At 38.5% G+C, this 20,573-nt stretch overlaps 1 protein-coding gene across 1 annotated transcript; it reads left to right on the plus strand.

Moving 5' to 3' along the window:
* The first annotated feature begins 3,409 nt into the window (after positions 1–3,409).
* C8BH6orf58 (chromosome 8b C6orf58 homolog) lies at positions 3,410–15,600 on the plus strand. Its single transcript, XM_059272419.1, has 6 exons — positions 3,410–3,710; positions 5,339–5,425; positions 6,720–6,904; positions 7,769–7,869; positions 14,064–14,302; positions 15,500–15,600. Exons 1-6 carry the CDS (start codon positions 3,410–3,412, stop codon positions 15,598–15,600), a joined length of 1,014 nt encoding a protein of 337 aa, XP_059128402.1.
* The last annotated feature ends 4,973 nt before the right edge of the window (positions 15,601–20,573 follow it).

Raw genomic sequence — 20,573 nt, forward strand, 5'->3', positions numbered from 1 at the left:
GACCAACTACCTTGATGTCTACAAAAGAGGAACGGCTCAGCAGAGTGTTATGGTTGAAGGCTTCATCTTTGGGCCACTCTTCTTCCTCACCAAGCCTATAAAAGGACTAATTGGTGCTGCAGTCAATTATTAATCTTTCTCTTTTGGGTTTCAGGATCAAACTTACTCCAATTCTTGAGAATGTGCCTGGTGAGAATCCAAAGAAACTCTGAAAGTGATTTTCCCATGATTCTAAGAAGAGAGACAAGAAATGGGAGGTGTCTAGAGGTGAAAGATGTTTTATTGTTCTTTTGTAGAGTCCTTAAGAAACATGATAGTTAGAGCATTCCCCAAATCTCCATAGCACTACTAAGTAATCCAGTCAAATTTGACGTAACCTACAGGAGGGTTAGAAACACGCATATGTAGCCAACTGGCTCTTGACACAGTACAATGTCAATGCATTAGAGAAAGGTCAATCATTGTGATCAATGGCCCTGAGAAAATTGGACCTGGGAATGCAGAAGGATAAAAACAGACCCCAACTACGATAAAAATGAACTTGGAACAAATGAAAATTTAAATGTAAGAACTGAATGATGAAATTACTGTCAGACTTAGGCCAAGGTTCTGTGCACCCCTAAAGGCCAGTCTCAGTGCTGATCTTAAAATGCAATTTCAGGGACAAATGGCGGCAAATGCAGGAAGTTTCCCTCAGTGTTCCTGGGAGGACAGAGAGGAATCTGTGTTTCTCACAGCAACAGTAATTTTAGGGTTACCCGAGGAAGGAGCAAAGGCAAAGGCTGCTTGTTTGCATAATTGATGATGTTGTTCAGGCTGTTCTCTGGTTGATCATTATCTTATGATCTGCCAGGTGAGTTCTTAGCAACAATATGAAAGTTGCTACCGAATGAGGGGTACTTTGGAATCATCACTCCAACCAACCAGACCTGCTTGCTCCTGGAATCCAAAGTGACACGGGATTGAGTTACTCAGGTAGACAAGTCAGAAAGACAAGGTAGTCAATTCACACAATGAATGGGTTCTCCTTCAGATTTAAAATGGCAGCACACTTCTAGCTTCTGCTAATAGCCCTTATGGTGTCTAATCTTTTCACTCTTGCTGAAGCCTTTACGGAAAAGCATTCCCCGACAAAGAGGAGAGGGTTTGGCTCCTTCTTTAAAAGTTGTCTTATTGGTGTAGCATATGAGAGCAACCATTGTTTGTGGATTCCAGTCTCCCGGTGAAGACAGAAATTTTTTTATACTTAAGATGATCAAACAACATCATTGGAGAGCTATTGTAGAAGCAATCTGTATTAAAACACGGATTCTTTCTTAAGTTAAAAACACACCTGGACCAAAACAGAATGGCTTTGAATAAGAAAAAAAAAAGTCAACTGCTATGACTTGGGGAGTTAGCAAACAATGTCCATGTATAAGAGATTATATACAGGACTGCAGATGAGAAGTAAGGTCCAGCAGTCCTGAGAAATGATCATGGAAACAATAGTCCACTCCTGTGTTCATAAAAAGTGACAATCTGTCCAAAAGATCACTATACTCTTGTGTTTATTGTGGCACTATTCACAATACCCAATACATGAAAACTCCCTACATGTCCGTCAGCTGATAAATAGATAAAGAACACACAGTCATCACACACAATTGAATGCTATTAGGCAGGAAAAAAATGAAACCCTGTGACTTGTGACAACATAGTTAGAACTGATCATCTGGACAATGTCTTAATTAAGAATTGTTTTCGGATGGCTCCGTCAAGTTGGCAGTTAAAGCTAACTAGGGTAGTTGCTAAGTCACAATTAGCTAATAAAAGTTATTTGCATAGTTTAACTTTACAGACTGACCTATTGATCATGTTCCATCCATTTAAGAGTATGATATGACCATTGCATTTGTTCAATTTCATTGCTGTTCTCTTTCCCTCATCTTCAGTGCTGAGGATCGTACACCAGGCTCCAAACACACTAGGCTAGTGGATATAGCATCAGATAGCTGTTTTAACCCCAATGTTAGTAATGTCCTTAAATTCTTTATAAGAATATAATAAAATTATATGTATTCCTGACCTCTAAATTCAGGGATAGTTCATAGCTCTATAATTTTCTGGCCTTAGATAACCCCAGCCTGGCTTTCTATAATCCCTAAAGTAGGGCTATGTGTTTAAGGATCAATACTGAATTTTGGCCTTTGTATGTATAATAATTAAGTCACAATTTTGAGGAAAGGAAAGTAAAATGCCTATATCCATAATTTAAGGACATATCCCAGGAGTTTTAGACGCCTTTTCTTCTTATGTGTTAGGGATTGACACTTGTTTACATATTATTATCATCATTATTATTATTATTATTATTATTATTATTATTATTATTGTTTTGAGGAGGGATGCTAGAAATCTAGAAACTTAGATTATTAGATAACATTCTGAGAAAAATGAATAGATATTGAAAATTAATTAGCAGCATTTTAATTTTTTAACAAATTGGCTTTGTTTATTTAATTGGGATAATTGGATATATTTTAAGCATTTTACTGGAAACATGAAGGTATGCCATAACTGGATCAGATGCATTTTATAGTCTTTTTTTTTTGTTTTTTTTTTTTGTTTGTTTTTTTTTGTTTTGTTTTGTTTTGTTTTTTGAGATAGGGTTTCTCTGTGTGGCTTTGCGCCTTTCCTGGATCTCGTTCTGTAGACCAGGCTAGCCTCAAACTCACAAGGATCCGCCTGCCTCTGCCTCCCGAGTGCTGGGACTAAAGGCGTGCACCACCACTGCCTGGCCGATGTATTTTATAGTACATCTCTGCATATTATTGTAAATGTTAGTATTGGAACCAGAATTAGTGACACACGCCTTTAATCCCAGCACTCTGGAGACAGAGGCACTTGGATCTCTGAGTTTGAGTCCAGTCTGGTCTACAGAGCACAAAACAAGTTCCAGGACAGCCAGGGCTACACAAAGAAACCCTGTCTTCAAAATTCAAATAAAAACAAAACATAAATATCAGTATTTTCACATTTTAATTATTCAGTATATTCAAGGAACTATGTTAATACATTTTTATGAAGGCAAGCATCCTAATGCTACTGATAATATAATTTGTAATAATAAGGTAAACTGAATGAGCTCTAGAAGAATTTTTTTCATTAACAAATGGCATTATCCAAAATCTGGCAAGCCTCACCTTGTGTTCAGGTTCTGATACACTGTACTAATGATGGAAAGAAGACAAAAGTCCATTATCTTTAATGCTAATTGCTAAGATGCCCATCTCCTCTCCATCAACACTCTGCTTAGAAATTATTACAGCATGCTTCTAAAGCACGAGATAAGAAAACATCCTGGCTTCCTCCTTGCCTCTCCAATAAAAGCTTGGACAAGCTCTCAGTTCCCAACCAGGTTGGCACCATGGCTATCCTGGTTTCCTGGGTCTGGGTACTGGTTGGCTGCCTTTCTGCTGCTGTAGCAGAGGATTCTGGTATAACAACCCCATACCCTCCTCTCTGGGAAGAGAGCCCTGAACAGTTAAGTGATTATAGGTTTGAGGATGGAAAACACATAATTAACCCATGGGTATTCACTGATAGGATGGGGTTGTATAGAATCCTACTGACTCAGACAGCCACATATTTCGCAAGATATGGTCCAGAAAATGAACAAAATCTTTTGTGGGGATTGCCTTTTCAGTTTGGATGGCAGTATAAAACAGGTAAGAAAGACTCTTTTTTTCTCCTAAATACCAATATATTCCTGAGGTATTAGGAAAATGGGATTGTTCCCATATCTGACATTGCTGTCTAGTTTTATGTCAGCTTGACACAGGCTAGAGACATTTGAGAGGAGAGAATGTCAGTTGCGAAAATGCTTCCATAAGATCAACCTATAGGCAAGTCTTTGGGGGACATTTTCTTGTTTACTGATTGATGTGAAAGGGCCCAGCTCGCTGTGGGTGGTGCCATCCCTGGGGTGGTGGTCCTGGATTCTATAAGAAAGCAGGCTGCACAAGCCATGAAGAGTAAGCCGGTAAGCAGTACTCCTCCAAGACCTCTGCATTAGCCTCTGCCTCCAAGTCCCAGTACAATTTGAGCTCCTACCTTCTCTTCCATCCATGGATGGTGATTCAATATAAATAAGCCAAATCCTTTCCTCTCCAACTTGCTTTAGATCGTGGTATTTCATCACCACACTAGTAATCCTAAGACACTCACACACGTCTCTTTGAAAACTGATTCTTTGGGTTTAGTGTTTAATCTCCCCATAGTCATTGGTTCTTGTATTCCTAGTTGTCCTTAACCACAACTCCTTAGCCTGTGAATTGGTTGTTTCTACCAGACACTTCAATGGCACACAGGCATAGAGACCAAGCAAAAAGACACATCCTTTCTCTCATTTGTTGAGTATTTTCAAAATAGTTACCACCACACTGCTAACTACACATTTCTTCCTGTTCCTGTGAACACACAAGGGGGTATTCCTTACCAACAGGAGTGATGTCAGATTATATTGACCTCCTTGTGGGTCCTAATTGCCATTGCCTGACCATACTCATGAAATTATAAATGAGTGATGCCTTGGTGATGCTAATGGTGATCTCTGCCATTGGTTGCTTCTCCTTGGAAACCAAGCTCTTTTCTGTGTCTATCCACGGAAGATGTTTGGGGGCAACATAGTCGTTTATGAAAGGATAGTTCTTTCTCGCTGATAGAAGAAGTGCATGAGGAGATTGGTGTCCGATGCCCAACTTACACAGCTTACTTATTGCTCAGCAAGTAAGAAAATAGACGAGGAAAGGAGAAGGGAGAAGGGGAGTGGTGCCAGTTTTGGAGAAAAAGAAAGATTATTTTCTGATGTTCCGATGTTGATGTAATGGACAGTCAGCATGTAAAATACTTCTGATAACTTCTCTTAACTTATGTAGAAATCTCATGGATACCGAATATTGTCGTCGTCTCCACTTCACAGTAGGTGCAAACTGACACGCACATGGTCATGTCATTTAGAAAACGTAGACCTAAGGTTTGGTTTGACCTTTAGCCCACCTCCTTTTCTGGGAGTGACTGTGGCTTTCATGACTTTTATTAGCAGCTAGAAAAGGCAGTGAAATGTGAAGTGATGTAAGTAACACTACCTATAGCTTATAAATTGAAAGTCAAAACCTTGATATGGTTGAAAAACAGAAAATAATTTGGGTGAGAGATGAGAAATAAAATATAAAAATGATGGTAAGTAGAATATAAGTAAATTGCAAAATTTTGTACCTATTCATTAAATGCATATATTTAACAGTTTTAAATGTGTATAATAAACAAATACAACTGTGCATTCTTTGTCCTCTAGGTAGATTAGTTGATCCCACTGGAGGGACAGACTGTGGCTATGAACCTGGAGACCCTCTGTGTGTGTCTGTGGACAGTTGGTGGGCTGGTAGGTTCACTTTAGCAAACTTGTACCTTTACTTCAAAGAACACATTTAAGCCCCAATTGTAGAGACAGAGACAAAACTGAAACAGTTCTGCTCCGTTTGCAAGATTGAGTCTACTTCAACATCTACCAGTGGCCTTGGTGACATGTGGCATGCCTGACCAGTCAAATCATGATTTTTAAGGATGTATTCAGACTTTTCACGGGATTAAATCAAGGAACTGCAAAGGTCATGGGCTCTGGGGACCAGCACTGTCAGCGACGTGACAGGTTCCCAGGGGAACACGGAATCTTTGAAAAGAGAAACCAAGATAATAGTGCTTTTCCATTTTACTAGGAAAAAAAGTGCTAAATACTGAAACTCACAAACTTGCCAGACTAATATTATACTTTATTTGGCCAATCTGTAACTAAGGCTTCAGTCATGTTCGCAATACTAAAAGCAACTTGGATATATTTTCTAATTCTTTCACGATGTGTTTTGGTTTGAAATTAATTTACATCGAAATTCATTATAGTAATTTGCAAATAATTAGAAATGACATTCTATTAAGTTGTACTTTTTTGGGGGGATGACTCATAAGTAGTATGAACCACTAAGTATTTCCCTTGTGCTAGCTTGAATTATTCTTTTCAAAACTCATAAACATACTTGTCAACAGCTCTAGCTATCTGATTGGCTTAGTAATTTGGAGTGGTAAGAATGAGTACAAGCCAATTACTTAACTAAATTAAAACATTTAAATCTGCTGGACTTGCTTCTCTATAATTGCAAAGTTTGAAGTCCTGAGAAGCTTACTGGGCTGTGAGACAAAACTTCCAGCTTTAGAGAGACAGGATAAAAGGATTCAGTGATGATGATGTATAAAAATTAGACTAAGTTGTGAATCATAAGATATGCATTTTCTGAATACATAACAATGCTTACTTATAAAAAGTTAAAAATCAACAATGTAATCTCATTGAGAACTTCTGTACCTTTCTGTGAACAATATGGCAGCTTTTCTTCCCTTATTTATTTCATGTTTTTAAGTAGGAGTATTATCCAATCCATCAAAAATACATTAAAATTTTTCTTAAAAATATTATAATATGGCACTTCAGTGTGTGTGTATATACATTCACAATTATAGGACTATTAAAATGTAAGTTGATTTTCCTCAATATTTTTTATTTGATCATTTTCTTCATTATTTGCGATCTGTGAATTTTCCCTAACAACTTATGTATGCTTCCTCAGAATGTGCTCTGGCATTTGCCACTGGCTGTGGGGCTAAAGAGGCTTTTGTTTTTACAGATGTGAATTATTTTTTGAGTGTGATACCTTTCCTTGCTGCTGTTGATTCTGGCATATTGGGGATATCATCAGACCAAATCACGATTTTACCACCACCCCAGGATCAGTCCAAGTTTTGTTATGGTGTTTCTGGCTGCCAAGAGCTCGTTGGTGAAACAATGGACAACTGGACTGCTTTTTTTAAGGTTCGTCTTTTCAATTTTATACCAGACTCCTCAGACACGCAGAGACAAGGCTTTTTGTGAAAGTCTTTTTGTGAAGGATTGTTTTTAATGCATCATATTTTCCTTAATATTAAAATGTAAATTATAAATATATATTTTACTCAGAAGCAATGTAGAATTACAGTGCATGCCTTAGAAATCCACTATTCTCATACAGTACTAACACAAAATTCATCTGTTCCCACTGCAAGTAAAAAATACCACAAACGGCAGGTACGCAGGCCACTTTAAGAGAGTAAATAGGCATGTGAGTAATTAGGAATTTAGGTCATTGGTGAAATAGAATAAGAATCAAGATTATAGGCTTGTTTTAGACTAGTCTATCCAATTATTGAAACTGAATTAATAACTGCTCATATGTAGGTGGAACTAAACAGTGATATGTTTTTCTGAACCAACCATTTGATGACCAAAATAGAATACATTCATCAAGCATAGAAGAAGCTAATCATTAATGATTTAAACATATATTTGCTAGTTCTTTGGATGGTTAATTCATCGCTTTAGATATAATTCAATTTAATTTTTAAACTTTTTTATCACTTTGAAAATTTTATGAGAATTTTAATAATGTTGGCAGAAAAAAAATGACAATGGTTCTGTCCAGTGTAAAACATGGACATTTTGCAGATACTTAAAGTTCACTTTAACTAGATGATATGCTTTACTGAAAAGTACTGGATGTTTTCCCCTTTGCTGTTAGGCACTAAGGCGTGACATGTAACAGCAACATTTTCAGTTCACACTGACTGTTGCTCACGTCTCTGAGCCTGGTAGAATCTGAGGGATAGTTGCCCACATAACGCTTTTTCCTCTATGCCTTAGTACATGCAGCTGCCTTCTAGTGACTTTGATGGCCTTTTGGAGCACTTATGGACTGCTCATACCTCATCTCTGGAGTATCCTGTTAATGTCTTTGCAGACAGGTAAGATATAGTTTTTGTCTCTGTTTTAATTTGATTTTTTCCCATTGCTTTGACTAAAAACCATGATCAAACTCAGGAAAGAAAAAGTTTGTTTCGGCATACAAGTTATGGTCTGTCATCAAGGGAAGCCAGGACAGGAGCTCAGAAAGAACCTGGAGGCAGGAACAAGAGCATAGACCACGGGAGAGTACTGTTTAATTCAGCTAACTTTCTTATATAGCTCAGGACTACCTGCTCAGGGATGGCATGGCCTCCAGTGGGTTGGGGTCACCTGCATCAATTAACAATCATGAAAATGCTTCACTACCACAGCCACGCAGGCCAATCTGATGGACGCAAGTCCTGAACTGAAATTCCTTCTTCCTGGGCATGTCCAGGCTGTGTCCAGTTGACTAAAATTAACCAGCATGGTCTTAATTCATTTTTTTTTTTCATTTTCTTTTAGAATGATTGTGATTTTTAATCTTAGTAATAAACAACTAGTGGAATCACGGATGATTGTAGTGGTAAAGGGCAAACTTAGAATATATTTTGGGAAAGGGGAGACAAAATATCTGAGAAACAGGAGCTGGGAAAAATAGCACAGGTGGTAACCCCTTCTATAAAGCACGAAGACGTGAGTTCATTTCCCAGAACTCATGTAAAAATAGCCAAGCACCGTGGGAAGTATTTATCATACTCATGCTAGAGAGGTGAAAATTAGAGGATTCCTGGAACCCACTGGCCAGCCCAAGCTTTGTGGTGAGTGCAGGCCATTGAGAGACCCCATTTCAAAGGAAAAGCAAAGGTAGATCACACCTAAGTTTGTCCTCTGACCTCCACATGCATGCACACTCCCCTACACCGGCATTCACACACACATACACAGGTAGATGTACTAATGCGCACACGTAACATCTAAGAAAAGGGGATTACATTACCTTGTGAATCGTGGTGGTCAAGTTGCAATATTTGTTATAGGTTACTTTTCGACATTTAGAACATTTTCATGTGAGCAAAAAGAAATCAACAATCAACAGAAGAAAACAAACTATAAATTTTATTTTTCTTCGTACGAATGCTTTACCTGTATGTATGTTTCTGTGCACACTTACATGCCTGGTACCTCTAAAGACCATATAAAGACATTGGATCTCCTGGGACTGTACAGATGGTTGTGAGCCACCATGTGGGTTCTGGAAACCAAACCTAGCTCCTCTGGGAATAAAACTTGGGTTCTCTGAGAGAGCAGCCTGTGCTTTTAACCACTGCACAATCTCTCCAGGCCCCCAAACAATAGAACTCTGACTATAGGAATCATGAGTATTTAAAACCTTTAAAATTTATAGTGACTAGAGGTTTTACATTTTAGATATATTTTCTTTCTCTTAAGGTTCTATAGAAACAAACTCTTTGCACTTAGAACAGGTCAGATTCATTTAAAAGTTGCTCTAAAATCAAACATCATGAAATTTTTGGTTATTAATTTTTGGTTATTAAATTATGTAACTATAAGGATCCTATCTTCACTAATTATAGCAAAACATTGTTTTTGATTATTATAATCTACTTCCTGAACTTCGGGGTTTTCTTTCCCTTAGCATTTCCTTTAGTGCTAATAAATCTTTACACACAGTTATTAAAATGCTACCATTCATTTAACAAAATAATAATTGGGTATTATTTAATATTAAGAATAATAAAAGAAACCATTCAATTTGTCAATGTAACATAACTTCAACTAACTTCCATTTTGTTGGTACCGAGTCTGGGTCTGTTCTGTTGAGTCTGGCACTTAATATTGTATAATTAGTGGACCGAAAGTCTAATGTTCATTTTCCTTGTGACTCCCCTGCAGGCTCTGTAGGTTCACTTCCTTTAATGAGGAAACTCCCCATCTTTGGGGGATATAAACCGTCCCTGACGTCACTGAACTGAGCAAAAAGCCCTGTTTCATATCTAGTCTCACCTCAGGGGTAGTGAAAGGTAGCTGAATCTAAGCAAGACCTCTGTGCCCCTCCAGAGGCAGTGGTGGCACACATCTTGGATCCCAGCACTTTCGGGGGGGTGGGGGGTGGGTGGGAGGGGCAGATGGATCGCTGAATTCAAGGCTAGCCATTTACAGGGTGAGTTCTAGGACAGACAGGGCTACACAGAGAAACCCTGTCTTGAAACAACCAAAAAATTAATTAATTAATTAATTAATTAATTAATTAATTAAAATTAAGAAAACTCAGCTTGAGCAGGAAAAATAGTCTTCCTCAGGGAAGAGCACACCAACTGGTTATTCAATACCAAATGATCAGCTCTAAAAATATATATACAAATAACACTATGCAGACTGAACAGGTTATATTTATGTACTTAGGGATGTGTGTGTGTGTGTGTGTGTGTGTGTTTGTGTGTGTGTGTATGCATATAAAACAACTGACCCAAGGGAAGGCCATGAATTTGTAAGAGAGCTAAAAGGATTATATTAGCAAAGCTTGGAGGGAAGAACAGGAAGAGAGAAATGATATATCTTAACTTCAAAAAATAAAAGAAATAATTAAAAAACAAAGAAATCTCAGTTCTTTTCAGGCTATTTCAAAAAAAACTAAACTTAAAAGGACACATTTATGTTTTTTCCACAATGTCAGACTGTATCAAGTAACACTAAATTTTATGTTAGGCCAATTTTGCTCCTGTAATGTACTATGCATACTAAGTTTGCTTGAACGTTACGGCCTTTGACAATCACGGTTTCTTTAACTCCAATCTTAATTACTAATGTCCGTTCCCAGATCATGTGTTATCCTTCAGGTGCATACCTATAGAGCGGCAAAGAGAGTCAGTTTCTGTACTTCCCGAGGAACCCACCCATTGAGCTGTTGGAGGTTTGCAGAAGCAGAGCTGGTTCAAAGTTGAGGGGGACTCAGGGTGAGGAACAGGGCCAGTCTGGTCACTTGAGTGGTTCATGTAAGCAGCAGGTACCTTGCTGAACTGAAATCAGGAACAGTCCAAAGTTTAGAGCCTGCCTGTAAATCCCATAATGCGTGTGTCTAAAGCATCAGCGGTATCAACATGCTGTACCAGGAATTTTCCTTCCTTGTATGTGATCCTGATCTGAGTTTTTGGGTTTTTTTTTTTATTATTTGGTGGTTTGGCATGTTCAATAATTTTACATGCCTAGTGTTTCTGACATGTTTCTGGATATGACGTTGAGATGCCCATGTGTTCATGTCTTCTCGACCTAAGTTGGTATGTCAGTGGTGATGTTTTATGCATAAAGAGTTACTATCAGTCTGAGCCTCCTGGTTGCGGCTGGACAGAGGCGATTGTTTGTTTTACAAACAGGGTGCAGATTTATTCTGCCTCCAATTTCTACTCAAAATGAAACAAACTCCTGTCTTGTAAAATGAAATCACTTGAAGCAAGGCACAGCCTGAAAGCTGCTGTCTTATACAATGTGGAATATCTTACAACAAAGTAATGTGGAGACCCTGTCTCTACCCGGACTACCACTATCACCACTGATTGCTCACTCTTTCTGTATATACTGTTTTCTCCCCTCTATTCCTCCTTCCCTCTTTCTTCTTTCTACTTTTCCTTCCTTTGGATGCTTTTTTTTAATGGTAGTGGGCATTGAACCAACTCAGGGCCTCATGCATCCCAAGGCAAGCCCTCCCTGGGAGCTGCGACTCCATCCCACACCCTTTTATTTAATGCTTATCTTGAGACAGTGTCTGGCTCCATTGACCTGACCAGGTTGGTCTTGATGTCAGCCTGTACCACAGTGTGGACTTGAAGTTGTTCTCCTCCTGCTTCAGCATCTAGAGTAGCTGAGATTATAGTCATCTGCCACAAAGCCCTGCTTGCAAGTGCCATGGTTTTCTTCAAACACACTGACATAGCACTTTCTATTTTATTTACGGTTTCAGGTATCAGCTTTTGAAACCTCGCCATAGGAAGTCATGATTTAGCTTATCTGATTCTTACACGTAAGTGTAAGCAGTGTTCTCTGGATAGAGTAGTCCAGGCTGCTATCTCTGTTGGTATTTGGAGCTTACATTTTTGTAGCTGAAATCGCTACGTATATTGTCACTGGCCACATAAATCTATCAAACCTACCACCTTAGTTTCCCCAGGTTTCGAAAGAAATTAGGAAGCGGAGGTGGGGGATAAAACAAATTTATGTACACGTTGGCAAAAACGGGGCAAAAGTCTCGGCGTCCTTCCACATTTCCTGCGGCAGTGTTGCCGCTTTGAAGAAAGAATGAAAGCAAGCCAGGAAGCACACATAAGCCAGCTTAACTGAGAGATGCACTTTCAGAATGGCATGAAATCTCTCCATGATAGCTGAGTCTGTCCTGTTAGGCCAGGCCCTTATTTACAGCCTCTCTCCCCGCAGCATGAGATTCCTGGGGGAAATGCATTTCTCTGGGGGCCCACTGGGTTAGGGTTCCCGTTTGAACATCTTTGGCCTTGATACTTTCCCTCACTGTCTTATTATCCTGTGAGTTCATCCTCATCTGTGATTTTCATCTCTATCACGTTGCTGGTCACCGAACAGACAAACTAAAGAACAACCTCCTAATTTGTTCAAAGCATCACAGATTCTGTCCACAGACTTCCTTGTAATGAGGTCTGCTTCAGAGTAACTCATTTGCACCCATCTGTCAAGAAAATGGACACTGAGGCTGCGATATGCCCTCATTTCTAAGGACTCTCTCTGCCTTCCCTCTCTGTTACGACTCCCATTGCATTTCTTTACCTTTCTTGGTCTTCTTTGCCTGCTAGGGCTTGTGTTCTGGTCAACTGAGGATGGGTAGAGAGTAGGTGAAAATGTTTGAGACACTTTACATATGCATATCCTTTATTATTTTATCCTCATTGTCTGAGGATTTAGGTAAATACAGGAACATGGGAAGTAATTTTCAAAATCTTGGTCATTTCCCTCCGAATTTTTAGTTTTTGGGGGGAGTTTGAAAACAATTGGACTCCCTTTGTTCAACTGACCTTTGCTTTGGTTTATTTTCTCCTTGATTCTCTGTTCTGGTGGCTCTTATGTCTCAGAGGCTCCCCACCCTATCTGGCTAACTTGGTTCTCTATTACATTTAAAGACCAGCATTTAGAAAACCAGAGTCCTTTTGAGGTTTTGTACAGTGAGCACGCCTCTAAGAAAATTGTCCAGCTTATTGACTAATAAACTCTTTAACTACTCACAGCCTGTGGCCAACACTTTATCCTTCCACTTGAGCTCAGCTGTCCTGGAGAATAGACATTTTTCAGTCCCTTGTTCAAAAGTGAAGTCAAGACCCAGCGACTGTGCATGTTAAAGTCAGCTGCTCCTGTTGTTTCCCATTTGAGAGGACAAAGACACTTGTGTTTATGTCAAGGCGAGGCTGACCTTAGGAAGTGACATTTCAGAATCAATCATCACATGTTGATTTTATGAACTAAGGTACAGCTGACATGTAACAATGCACACAGATTTAGGTATTTATTCAGCTGAATGAGCATTGGCCGCTGCAAGCACTGATCAAACCACCACCTAAAGCAAAATGCATGACATTTCTATCACCCTTTCTAGAACATTCCTTATGTCTCTTGTTTTACTCTCCTTAAAAGCTTCCTTTTTTAAAAAAAAAAAAATATAAATTGTATACAAGTTAAACCTCTCAAGCAGAAATAACTTTTGGCATATTCGTCTTCTAATTCAAGGTTAATAAACACTAACAAGCACAATGTATTTTTTCTTTCTTTCTTTTTCTGTTCATTTTATCTGTTTAAAAAAAAAAAAGGATCTCATGTATCCCAAACTGGCAGCTGAAAAAGAGCTTGGCCCCATAATCTTGCTGCTTCACATCCCAGTTGTGAGTTGTAAGCGTGTGATACCAGGCCTTGTTCCTATTTTTTGTTATATAGCCAAACTATATTATTTTAACATGTTTATTACTTGTCAAGTATAGTGTGCCTAGGGAATGACATAAATGGAAAGTAAAATATTAAAAAGAGGTAACTAATTGGATAACCCTTCACAGATTCAGATTTAAATTTTATTTAGCTAGCTACACGGTTCCGGAAAGACAAGCCCAAATTTATGGGACTACTGAACTTTCTTTCAAAATAATCTTTGGATTTTATTTTTTGGTACTGGATGATTTCTGCCAAGTGAGATTTAAATTCTGAGGAAACTAACCATAATTTATAATTTTGTCTCTTTGTCTTTTAGATATGCCTATTATTCTGGCCAAGAAGCCAAGTTTGGGGCAAACTGGGCTATTGCTGTAGATTACTTAGCTGCGTCCTACCTCCCTACAACCATGACTAGAACATACAGCTTTCAGAAGGGTCTGCCGCCTCGTGTTCTTGTTGATACTGACATAGCCCCTTTTATTACCAACTTCACTGCTCTTCAGAACACGGTCCTAGTGTCACTCACAGCTCTTGGTGATACTGATAGACTCACAGGTAAGAATGTTTAAAGAATACCAGACAAAATTAGGACTGTATGTATTGGAAGTGTACATAAACTAATTTAAGTAGAAATATATTCAGTCAGCCTACATAAAAATGTATGCATTCTTGTTGGTATATTTTTCATTTCCTTAGCAGTTATTACTATTGATAGATGGTAAGAGCATTGAGCAACTACAATTCTTTTACGTATGACCTGTCTTTTCATTTGGATGCCACACTGAACTTTGACATCTGTAATATCAGGTGAAATATAAAGCATAAAACCCACATGCTCACATACAATCATTGTTTTACTCATGGAAACTTCTCTTTTTTTTATACATTCTACTTTACTCTTAAGTCTGAAGAACACAAATGAGTTTCAAAAGAAAATTTGCCATCCTTAATGAAGTCACTATCTACCTGACTCATTGGATGCTTTTAATCCAATACTACTAGCCAAGAAAGAAGACCTTTACTCCATAATGGCAAAGCAGAGTGAAAAACAGTCTTCCTTAAATAAGTGTTTGAAGATCACCATGTCATCCCATTTTATACTTATGCCCTGGGACCTTGAGATAAACTAAACATATATGCTATTACTATTTTTGTGAAGGGAATTTTTTTTGAGTCCCTAAATTATAAATGAAATACATTAGACATGAGTGAATTATGGTCAAATTTGTGGAAAACTTTGGCATTAGACTATCAGATCCACTAAATATGTTAGTGCGCCAGTTAGTTGATCTCTTTTTCTCACCTCATCCTTCATTGTGGTATAATACTGTCAGTCAGCAGGCAGCTTTCCTTCACACAATGAACAGTAGGCCAATCTCCAGTTGGTGGATAATGTTTGAAAGATTTGTATTAGAATCATCTCATTTTCTTGTAGACATGCAATATTTTATTTAATGAATTTAGTATGATTATGGAAATGGTTAAAAGCTATGACCCATAATACAAGATCATCCCACATATACTTTCCCTCATCATTTATGATTCCACCACTTAGAAAGCATGACACAAAACTTTCAGGTCAGGTATTGCAAAATGATAATACCATCAGAGAAATCAAATTTTCTTTGCGAACTGATGATTTTAATGTTAATTGATAGGAAGCAAATGAAATAAATTTGACCAATGGTTATTGCCTAATGGAACTAAGAAATGTCTTCAGGAGCTGACATGGATTCATTTTATCTTTTCTAGGATCAGCATCTTTGACTGCCTGGGAATTTATTATGAGTTCAAAAGTCGCAAGGGAACTATTTCTAAAAGCTTTTGAAGAGTTTCTGGGAACATCTACTTAAAAAATAAAACTTTTAGTAAACAATGAACAACTGCCTTTGGCCACAAGCAATTAAAAATAATGACTCTGATCACATTCATGTAGGCTTATGCTTTGGGGTTTTTTGCTTGATGTTCATTTTTCAGAGTTTCCTCCATGTATTCCTAGTATTAAATTTAAATTAATTTTGCACAATAATTCTTGAATTTTAAACTCTTTGATATTTAATTTTATAATATAAGGGTACTGGTCAATGACAGTCAAATCACAAAAAAATCATTAAACTGATATTAAGCATGTATGGCTGTTCTGATGCTACTTTATGTAATGTAGGTTTTACAAAATGTAGAATAATATATCCTACTGATGTTTTACCAAAATCCAGACTATTTTGAAATCAAACACCAACGTTCAACTTAAAGATTTAAATCTCATAACATTGAATTGCAGATCGAATCCACTGACTTGTCAGGTTTGATTTGTGATTTGCTAATCTTAAGTTTATAATTACGTGTTAGCATTCCCATCATTGACGCACATTTGCAAAGAATCCTTCAGGGTGAAGTTTCTCATTGTTGTACCCTTTTAAGAGAGAGAGAGATACACTGGATTGGCATGATTTTCAAAGGGCTTCTCTGTCTTCCTGCTTCAGACCCCTCCTGAGTCTGCACATCAACAAGACCCAATGGTTGGCGAACTACGTCATCATGTTTCTCAAAGCAACAGCTCTGCTTCTCAGCATCAGTGTTCTATGTTGGTTACTTTTCTTCTTGCTGTAACAGAATATTTAAGAGAAGCAGCCTCGGGGAGCAGAGACTTTAATTCCCAGTTTCAGAGGACATAGTCCAACATAATGGGGAAGTCATGGTTTCTGGAGCCACAGGAATGGGTGTCTGGTGCCTCTAACGTGGAGTTAAAAGCAGGAACCAAAGGCTATGGGACAGAAGCGGGGCAAGACTATAACTAATAAAAGCCTGTCTCTAGTGACTAATCTGAGCCACCCGGGCCACATGACTTTAAAATGAGGTCACCAGCTATAGGCCACATGTCCAAATACACAGGCCTGTGGAGTAAATTTCAGATTCAAACTAATACAAAAACACAAGAATGAATGTGCCGAAAACTAATGATTCTGCCGGAAATAAAACGCAAGGATGGGTCCCAGGAGGTTGAAACGAACTGGTGTGTGGGGAGGATGATAAAAGACACATGTCAGCTGCAAACCAAACATGTAGATGCTCTGCCTGTTGTCCAATGTGCCCACGGATGCGTGTCATGACTTTGATTTCCTGTAAGACAGAAAAAAATCTTTTTCCTCCACCGGCTCCTGACCCCCGACATTTTGGTCACTTGAAGCAGTGGTAACACAAACATCTGAATCCGATACAGATTTTGGTGGCCCAGGTCAGGGAACAAAGCTGTTTGCCCCAAGTCATGGCAGCAAGGCTCTCTTGCTCTCTTAGGTTCTCCGTGGAGGAGTCATGATTATTTAGGAAGAGGAGGCATGGTTGCCTATGGCAAGCTGAACCTGTGGTTGGGGGTCGAGGGAACTGGTTCTCAGAGGCTACTGAGATTTTTTCTGTTTTAAAAGTAGAGACCTTCTTGTCTTTCCTTCTCACATCATCGGCTTTCAAGTGGTATGTTAGTGGAGGGAACAGTATTTGGTTTTCAGAGTATTAAACATCAACAGGATATAATATTCTACATTTCATAAAAACTGTATCACGTAAAGTAGCACATAGTAGTTTTTAGGATTTGGTTTTTTTGTTTACTTCCAAACTGCAAAACAAAGAAGATTATGTTTGTCCTCTAATTCCTACCATTTTAGTGTCTGACTAGCCATCTGGAGACCTTGCTCAGGTGGTTTTCGTTGGTTGCCAGCTGGTGTGAGATAAGGTATTTCTAACATGCTGAGTTTAGTGAGGTGTATGTTCCCTTGCTCAGGCCGTTTTGCTACTCCAGAGGACAAGACAGAAGTTATTTCTTCCATCTGCAGGAGATCTGGGGTCCTTTTTTTTTTTTCCAGGTGATGTGGCATAAGATTTAGAAGACTAATAAAATTCTTAGCACCTTTCTCTCTGATGAAGTATCCTTTGGTAACTTCTAGTGGAGAGGCTGGAGTAGGGGATCCACCAGCAACCCACAGAACAAAACAAAGAAGTTTTATAAACTTTAGAGGAAAGGGATAAGTAAGTGCAGCAGCTTACTGATGGTATTAGAAGAGATATAAGGCTGTAACTCAGGTTGATTTTAGCCTGTGCATTAGGAAACGCATGGAATCAATACCCCACCTTGTGTTGGGGCAGTTATGTGCTGAGAGCTTAGAACTTGGGTTATTTGGGTCTGGAATGGGAGAGAGGTGTAGTCAGATTTTTCTTTGGGCCACCAGCTCCCCCAAAACAACATGGAGACTTATTATTAATTATGAAAACTTGGCCTATAGCTTTGGCTTGTACCAATGGCTCTTATAACTTAAATTAACCCATTTCTATTAATCTAAATTTTGTCTTGTGGCTTTATACCTCTCTTCCAACTTGCATCTCCTACTTCCTCTCAGTCCTGTGGTGTCTCCCCCACCCTAGATTCATCTCCTCTCTCTCTCTCTCTCTCTCTCTCTCTCTCTCTCTCTCTCTCTCTCTCTCTCTCTCTCTCTGCCTAGAAGTCCCATCTAACCTCTTCTTGCCTAGCTATTGGCCATTCAGCTCTTTATTAAACCAATCAGAAGGCACCTTGGCAAAGACACATCTTAACCGTGTACAACAAGATTATCAAGCTACAGAGGAGCTTGGCTGTTTCCTTCTACAGCATCATCTGTTATCTTATTTTTCTGTATAAGTCCCAGCTTATACACAAAAATGAGAAAATTAACAGGGCTTGAGAGATGGCTTAATGGTTAAGAGTATATATTGCTTTTGCAAAAGCCTTGAGTTCAGTTCCCAACACCTTTTGGAAATGTGGCTCCTGTCACAATAGTGACCACAACTGACATCTTTCCACCAAAGGAAACTAATGGATCAAGGCTAAGGACTCAGATCCAAGCCCACTGGGGAGTCCCAGACCCAGTACTGAGAACTTTGGTACCATGAGCAATTGTTGTGGAGAATGAAGAGCCTAACCCTGGGAAAAGGAGCCATTTCTGGTAAGGTCAGAAGCCCAGAAAGGAGGAGCCAGAAACTGAGGAATAGTAAAAGGGAGAGAATACTAGAACCCAATCAGTAGGGCAAAAAGCCTAGTAAGTAGAGCAAGGTCCATTTGGGGTTGATGTTGAGTGGCTGAATAGAAGCCCTCATCCTCAAATCAAAGAAATCCATGTTGCTTATCTCTCAAGCATTACGGTTGCCATACTATTTTAAATAATAAAGATTCATTCCACCTCAATAGAGAGATACACCAAGTAGGATTTAGGGTGAAATACTAGTTAGTCATGCCAGCCTGTCATAGTGAGGAGGGTGGGCCAGGAGATCCAACAACATCCTCCTGTCTTTCTTTTTGTATTGTTACAAGACCCTGAGGTCCAGGAAGTTCTTAGTCTAAAAATAGCAGTCATTAAATAGTATATAAAAAAGGTGACCACAAAGAGCCAGATATATTACAATTAGACAGAATGAGATTATACTCCATCATTAAAGGGGAGGTCTAATCCAATAAGAGGCAATGGTAAGGGAACTGGGGCTTGTTATATTTAGGAGGTCCTCTATGTATATTTGTGAGGTAGTTGGCATGGTCATTTGATAACATGACCGACCCTTTTAATAAAAATACTGTTGAGTACAGTGATTACAAGTATGGGCCACTACAACTTGCTCAACTTTTTATAAATTTAGAACTATACCAGTATAAAATGTGGGGTATAAAATATTGATTGGAATGATCCTCTTTCATAGAGTGTCACTCACTGGGAAAAAGACACACATGTATGTGTAATAATAAGTGGATCACTATTTGATCATAGTTTTTTAAATGCTTAAACATCAAGTAAAGACAAATAAAATATTTAAAAAGTCACCTCACAAAGGTGGATCATAAAGTAGCTTTACATATAACAAATTTAGCTAAGACATATCAAAAAGCTGGTCTCACCTAAGACAATATTCTGCTTTTTGCCCTGCCCTGTGTGAAGAACAGCTCACCAAAGTAGGCCTTTGTTAAGCCTGCCAAAAGTTTTTTTCCCCTTGAAGATAACTGTGGTCCTAAAATAGGAGATATATACATAAGTAAGTGAAGATTTGGACAAAATGTAAACATGTGTTTTTAAAAAGGCTTGTAAAATGATTCTGGAAAAAAATGGAACTTAAAACAGATTTAATGGATACTCAAGTTTGTTAAGATCAACCCATGTGAGTCTGTTTAATGGGTAATTGAGATTTATTAAGATATAAATTGGGGAAATACACTCATGAATACAGAACCGAGTAAACAGCTGAAGTCATCCTCTGTTCTGCCCGGGAGGGAATGCACCTGGCTGTCATGTGTCCAATCATGCCAAGAAGAAGCAGAACGTGACCCCTCTCTCTCCTCTTAAGAAGTCACATACACAGGCAGGAAGCACTGTCTCTTTTGGGCCTGATAGCCCAAGGTCATGGGTGGAGCAAATACCACTACACAAGTTGCCTAAAATTATTCCTGTGTAATAGAGGCCTAACAGATATAAAGATATATTGGTATAACTGTAAGATAAAATGATATTTCTTAACTTCAATCTATCATGTAATCTGAATTTCCTTAGATATTATTGAATCTGCTATATATTTGATATTTTCCAGTCCTAGCCATTTCCCATGAAAGAGGCAGGATGGAATTTAACAATGAGCGTTTGGTAACTTTAGGCTGATATGTGTTAGGTAGCTAGATAAATACTACCCTGCTTGGACATCACTAGGAATGGACCTCTCTTGCATGATGAGAAGCTAACACAACCTAGAGCTGAAACTACAAGACTCTGGTTGATGGCTGGAAATGGGCTGAGTCCCATCTTTTGTTCAGAGTGAAAGTATG

This window comes from Peromyscus eremicus, chromosome 8b (genome assembly GCF_949786415.1).
Source record: "Peromyscus eremicus chromosome 8b, PerEre_H2_v1, whole genome shotgun sequence".
NCBI classification, from domain to species: Eukaryota; Metazoa; Chordata; class Mammalia; order Rodentia; family Cricetidae; genus Peromyscus; species Peromyscus eremicus.

What these genes read in the sequence shown, in the direction of transcription:
- C8BH6orf58 (XM_059272419.1), top strand. Translation starts at nt 3,410, where the DNA reads ATGGCTATCCTGGTTTCCTGGGTCTGGGTACTGGTTGGCTGCCTTTCT. An exon ending in TGGATGGCAGTATAAAACAG is followed by an intron (nt 3,711 to 5,338) that starts GTAAGAAAGACT and finishes TTTGTCCTCTAG; the next exon opens with GTAGATTAGTTGATCCCACT. An exon ending in TGTGGACAGTTGGTGGGCTG is followed by an intron (nt 5,426 to 6,719) that starts GTAGGTTCACTT and finishes TTGTTTTTACAG; the next exon opens with ATGTGAATTATTTTTTGAGT.